A 5,973-nucleotide genomic window follows, 5' to 3' on the forward strand; every position below is an offset into this window, starting at 1 on the left:
CCGCGGAACCAATCCTGGAGTGGACCTCATACCGCTCCCTAAGACCAGAAGTTGGGAAGTACTGCCTCCTCTCCTCCTCCTCCATATACCTCTGATCACTTTAAAATCAGTAGTGTAAGTCCAGACTCCTACTGCTTTGATGTGCATTGCAACTCCTGAGTGAAAGCGTACACAGGTTTTGTTGCACACGATCCAGGAAATACTGGATTTACCTGTCAAAATGTTTTTTCACCTCAGTACGACATTCAACGCTTTTGTGCCAGTTCAAAACAGAACGAAGCTTCGCCACCATGCCCGGGAATGGTTTTTTCCCACTTCTTCGCGAAAGACTCACTTCCTTTCCGATTTCATAACTGACTACCATGCCTCGGTCATCCAAGATCAGAAGATCCACACGCTAACAGAAGTGATGGTGGACTGGAGGTCACCACGGCCAGGATCGTTATCACCACGCACACGATAGTCCAGATGTCTTATTACCTACCTGCCAGAAGAGTGGACATGGACTCCACCTTCGACATTCCGCTGAAGACCATTCAACGCCAAGAACATATCGTTCGGTCAATGACCAAATCCTTACCCCAAACACGCAAACGAAGGATCACAGACTTTACTGTCAGGAATTTAGTATACGCAGGAAAAGGGAACAATGATATGATTGACACCGATAGAGGCAGCAGAGGTCCGATTACCAGACAAATGGATCATCTCAGACCCCAAGGGAAACAGTACTATGTACAACAAATGCACACAAAGTGGACGAAAAAATCGATGACCAGGAAGAACCAGTGGCTCAAGCCACCGCCGCCTTTGAGCTGCTGCTACCGCTCCCTGTTCCTCCGCCGCCCCGCCGACGTCGCTTTCCACCAGGTACCGAGAGCACTCGAAGCAGTCGATGCGGTGCTGTTGCACCACCACCATCATGACAACCAGTGGCAGTCGCGCCCTCGTTGTTGTTGTTGTTATTACCGCTGTTACTGTCTTGATGGCGATCACGATAATTAGTGTGGTGGTGGTTGTGTGTTTGCAGAGTTGGTGGCAGGACCGAGCGCTGATCGTTGATGCGCGTCTTTTGCTGGAATGACAGTAAGAAAAGCAGATCAGGATTAGACGATTTCAACCGAATACGTTAAGTGAGACTTCAACATTAATTAACGGAAGGGGAAGAAGGGCATAAATACCCTCCAAAAACAGTAGTAGAGGAGAGACGTACCTGCAGACGGAAGATCATGTCAAAGAAATCATCGCCGGGTGCCAATTCGTCGGCAGCCGAGGGCGCCTGTTCTGCTTCCGCCAGTCCGTCGCTGGCGCTGCGCATTCGGGCAGCCAGAGTAACACTGCCACCATCGCTACCGCCACCGTTAGTGGTCAGTGGTGTTGTTTCCACTACAGCGGCGGAGGAAGTGTTTCTCTGTGGTGCCGTAATGGTGGTGGTGGTGGCTGCATTTGATGCTGGGCCAGTGTGGGGTGGATTCGACACCGAGTTAGTTCGAATGAGGCCGGGAAAGTCCGCTCTCTGATCATTCATCCGTGCACCCTAGTGATGGAAGGAGAGGACGTCGAGCACTTTAGCTCCCGAGCAAATCGACTACACTTCCCTTTCCAGTCCCGAGCATGGGATTTCTAAGCAATCGAGCCCCTAGCCGTTCTGTGAATTACAAATAAACCCGTTCCTAATTTAAATCGTTTCACACATTCACAGATAACTCTTCGGGCTCTTGGCTCATTTGGACGCTAACGAGGCTGCCTAAACTTGATTGATACAACAAACAGAAAGCTGGGGGGAAGACACCCACAGCAAGACGAGGATCGTTTGACAGGAGGATATTTGAGCTTTGATTATGGACGACCTCCACAGAAAAATTGCACGCAGCCTTGTTTAATGCCATCTTTAGGTCACCAATCGTCCGGACATTCTGCACCCTGGTGCTTTACGACCTTTTGGGGAGTAAAGTGGGTGTTACAAGCCAACAAGGGCATTCGAATTTTTATTACCTACAAAGTCATAAAACGTGAAGTAGGTAATTGCGATTGCACATCCGCCGCTGAAGCAGCGTGCACACTTAAACCGTTATGGACAACAGGGTTGTGACACCTCGGCCAAGACAACGCATCACAGCCTTTCCGACATAATTCCCATGCGCCCAGCAGTTGAGGCAGCAACCCATTACCATGTGGATGACAGTCTATGAATTCCGGTAGGATAAGGGTCAACAAATAAACTTCCTTCTTTGCCTAGAGAACATTTGGGCGGGCAAACACTACTTCCACCACAATTGCTTACAGTTCATTCACACTAGCCACTGGTCAGGATTCGGCCAATGGCAAAGGACTACAACATCAACCAAAAGCTTTAAGCAGAAGCTTTCACTGACACATCGGTTGAAGAATTAGTCGTGACACAGGGATGCAATCAGAATGAAGAAATCAGTTCACTGCAATCTAAATACGACTGCGGGTCATGCCACAGTTTAATGAGGTGACACGAAATGGCCGCACGTAATTCACTAAGGCTGAGATACATTCCCACTGATTATGCACGCACCCTTCATTTCCATTTCAAGTGTCATAGACAAGTCGCCACAAGCCAATAGGCCAGATCCTATTGTACATAATCTTGTTGACTATGAAAGGCTCCACATTTGTATGTAATCTCAATTTATTTCAAGACAAATCACGTGAAAGTGCTCCTGGTTACCACCCTCTAAACCACAAACAGCCAGGAGGCCGTATGGTTGTCTCAAGGGTAGCGCTTAAGCTCTACCACAACTAGTCACCCAGACACCCACCTGACACGTACGCTTGGGTGATCACGAGGCACACATTCAGTTTTCCTGTCACCAAATCAACCATCGTTCTGCTTGATCTATCACCCTTCCAGTACCCCTCCTGCATCCCTCATGGCCATCCAGGTACGACAGTTGGGTACACGTTCACATCTGGTTACGGTACCCCGTATCAGAGAAAACACAGTTCCTTGATCTTTGGATGCAAATGGCGTTTGATTGTCATGGCAACCGTGGGGAGTGACAACTCGTACTGAACCCTAAGGGCAGTCGATTTGTCAGGCACTGGTGACCAAACGGTGCACAAAAAGGAATCCACCACCGACCCCGAGGTCGCAGTACTTCAAATTAACACTGTGTTTAAAATAAGGTCAAATTCAATTCAGTGAAAAAAAAAACGCGTCGTAACTACCGTTTTTACACAAAATAAATGCGTGACTAACCTGTATATTAATAAGGAGATCCAAAAACGAGTCATTTTCCGCATTCAGAGAATCACTTGACGCTGCCAGCATACTGTTACCATCACTACCAATATTGCCTCCACCGCTACTGCTGTTATTGTTGTTTATAACGTTGCTGCCGGCAAGAGCGTTCAAATCGCAACGCTGATCGTTCATCCTCAGGGCCTGCGATTTGAAGAGCAGGTCGAATAGCAGTTCGCTTGAATCGGATTGGTCCGCGCCGTGGTTTGATTGGTTCGTCGCCTGGTGCAGAGCCTCGCCGACCGCTGGAAAAGCGAATATTCTGATTACAGTATCCAGAAGATACACAAGACAGTGGGTCACTAAAAATAGGTGGTTTGTTTACACAAAGTGGGTTGTTGCTTATTTCGATCCGAGAGTCCCGATATGTCAAGATGAAACCCTTAACAGCATGACAGATGGAGATTTGGTAGAGAAACTTACAAGGGATAAGGCTTAAGGCGTTTCTTCTACAAATAAAGCTTTTGCACACAAAATCAAACGGCAATTTATGACCACTTTGGAGGGTCTCTAAGGGGTTTTAAAAACAACAAAAAAAGGTGAGGCGATATTTAGGAAGAAAATCTCCACAAATCTCGACCCACGTAAAATAAGATTGACGCATGAACAAGAAGATGCTGTTTTCATAATCAAGACTACAGAATCATATTAGATCGACTTTATGGAGATAGATGCATTGGATATAATATATCGTAAGCAGTTTTACGAGGTACTTAAGCATAAATAATAGTTTCGGTCCATTCTAGCGTTTGGGATAATTAAAATCACTTCAAATTGGTAGGATGTACTTAACATGTGCAACATTTTACTGATAAAAATTGAGCAGACGTGACTCTCAACTCACAATCCCCACCAGATCGATGATGTTCACCGCTGCTTTCCGTCTCAGTAGGTGAAACTACAACCACAAAGTCCTCCTCTTCCTCCTCACTCAATGACAAAAACTCGCCCTCGCCTCCTCCTCTTCCAGCACTGCTACCACTGCCGCTTCCATGCCTGCGTTGGACTGCCAAAGCCGCATTAGTTGCGAGGGACAGCTCCGTGACTAATTCTTTTTCGCTCAGCTCCTCCACCTCCTCCTTTGCCACCTCCACGACTGTCGGAGACGGCGACTCGACATAAGGATTAGTGGTAGCGATGGTAACTGCAGTGGAAGGGGAGACACAACTGTCAGCGTCAAAGAGAACCTGTTCAAGAGCACGCGCCTCAGCGGCGGCTTGGAGGTGGGGAGAAGTGGTGGTGACGGCAGATGGGGAGGAAGGTGGAGTTTCTTCGAGCCGAGGGTCAGGCTGGCTGTGTCCGAGAATTTGATGCAGTTCGGCGATCATTAGATCGGCGGCTAGCAGGCCAATCTCGTCGTTAAGCTACATTTATAAAAATATTTTCTTACATTTGAGGATATCCAACCGCTTTAAGTACAGCAATAATACGTTAAAATAGTTAAGCCCCACCTCCTTGGAGATTTTCTGATGCCGCATAGAACTCCGCAAAGCCCGTCGATAGTCACCTAACGCCGCATAAACATTGGCCAGAGACCAATGGCACCGGCCCTGACCCACCCTATCCCCTGCTTCCCAGGCCACGTGGAGGTGCCGCAGGTAGTACACCACAGCAGCCGAGTAGTCCCTCAGCAGCGTACAACTGTGTCCGAGGCTGAAACAAGCCTGCGCTTGCAGTGCCTCATCGCCCAATTGACGGGCTATCCCCAGTGCATGCCTGAAAAGAGATAATATACTTTTTACTAACAAGTTTGTAAGTAAGTATAATTTATGAGATAGAATAGGTCCACTCACTTGTAGCTCCGGGCCGCTGAAGTAAAGTCAGCCAGAAAGATGTAGGCGTTGCCAAGGTTACTATAGGCACGTCTTTGAGCGCGTAGATCACCAAACTCCTTGGCTATTTGCAGACGCTGAAAGAAAAACAAATGCCACAAATGTCAAATCCCACACGGCTGGGGGGGGGGATTTGTTGGGATTATATTAGGCTGCGCATACCGGTGACTGGAGAGGACCTCTGCTAGAGGGGAAAGTACACTTTTTCAAAGATGGTTTCAAATGAAATGAAACAAATAATAGAAGAGAGGACGACCCACCTTCTTGTGAAAGTCGACAGACTCCCGAAAATTTCCCAGAAGATAATGTGTATTGCCAAGGTTGCCATAAGCACGACCTTCAGCTGGCCTATCACCGAGCTTGCATACAAGTGATAGGTTTTCTCTAAAGGGTATCAGGCAAAAAAAATTCACTTTCACATACAAGACAGGGAAATCTGAACGGGTAAAAATTTAAAATACTGGGGAAAAAGACCTTCATCATCCGGTCTGATAAAGAGAAAACTATCGAGCGGTTGTGCAAGACAGCACACATATCGAACCACTAAATTCCAGAGCACCTTTCAGATAGCAGCATGACTAAATCACTTTATGAATTGACGAACAAAACACAAGAGAATGCGTCGAAATTCTCGAACGACCTCTCCTTTACGACCACTCCTACTGTTGTTAACGTTCGCACTCTGAGAAATAGAACGAAACTAGCCTCCACCTAATTTTGATGGACTTCTCCGATTGAAAACGCAGTGGATTGAAACAAGTAGAAAACGCAATACTGTCATAAGGAGCAAATAGGCCAAAACATCTGCTTCGAAACGTGAGAAGAGATGCATTACAATTGGCGATTTATATAAAAAAATCACATCTGCCC

General features: G+C 47.0%; 1 protein-coding gene across 1 annotated transcript in view; it reads right to left on the bottom strand. All coding sequences in view use genetic code 11, as the record gives it.

The window, feature by feature from the left end:
- Positions 1 to 381: 381 nt before the first annotated feature.
- The window catches only part of EGR_09049 (G-protein-signaling modulator 2), a gene marked incomplete at both ends in the record, with an annotated part of 6,740 nt that continues 1,148 nt past the window's right edge, over positions 382 to 5,973 (bottom strand). Inside the window, 8 exons of the mRNA XM_024498298.1 lie at positions 382 to 480; positions 803 to 1,075; positions 1,214 to 1,537; positions 3,230 to 3,516; positions 4,116 to 4,635; positions 4,723 to 4,987; positions 5,065 to 5,180; positions 5,364 to 5,539. Coding sequence (XP_024347306.1) covers positions 382 to 480; positions 803 to 1,075; positions 1,214 to 1,537; positions 3,230 to 3,516; positions 4,116 to 4,635; positions 4,723 to 4,987; positions 5,065 to 5,180; positions 5,364 to 5,539 — 2,060 coding nt within the window. The remainder of the gene's footprint in view (positions 481 to 802; positions 1,076 to 1,213; positions 1,538 to 3,229; positions 3,517 to 4,115; positions 4,636 to 4,722; positions 4,988 to 5,064; positions 5,181 to 5,363; positions 5,540 to 5,973) is intronic.

This window comes from Echinococcus granulosus (genome assembly GCF_000524195.1).
Source record: "Echinococcus granulosus chromosome Unknown EG_S00129, whole genome shotgun sequence".
NCBI lineage: Eukaryota > Metazoa > Platyhelminthes > Cestoda > Cyclophyllidea > Taeniidae > Echinococcus > Echinococcus granulosus.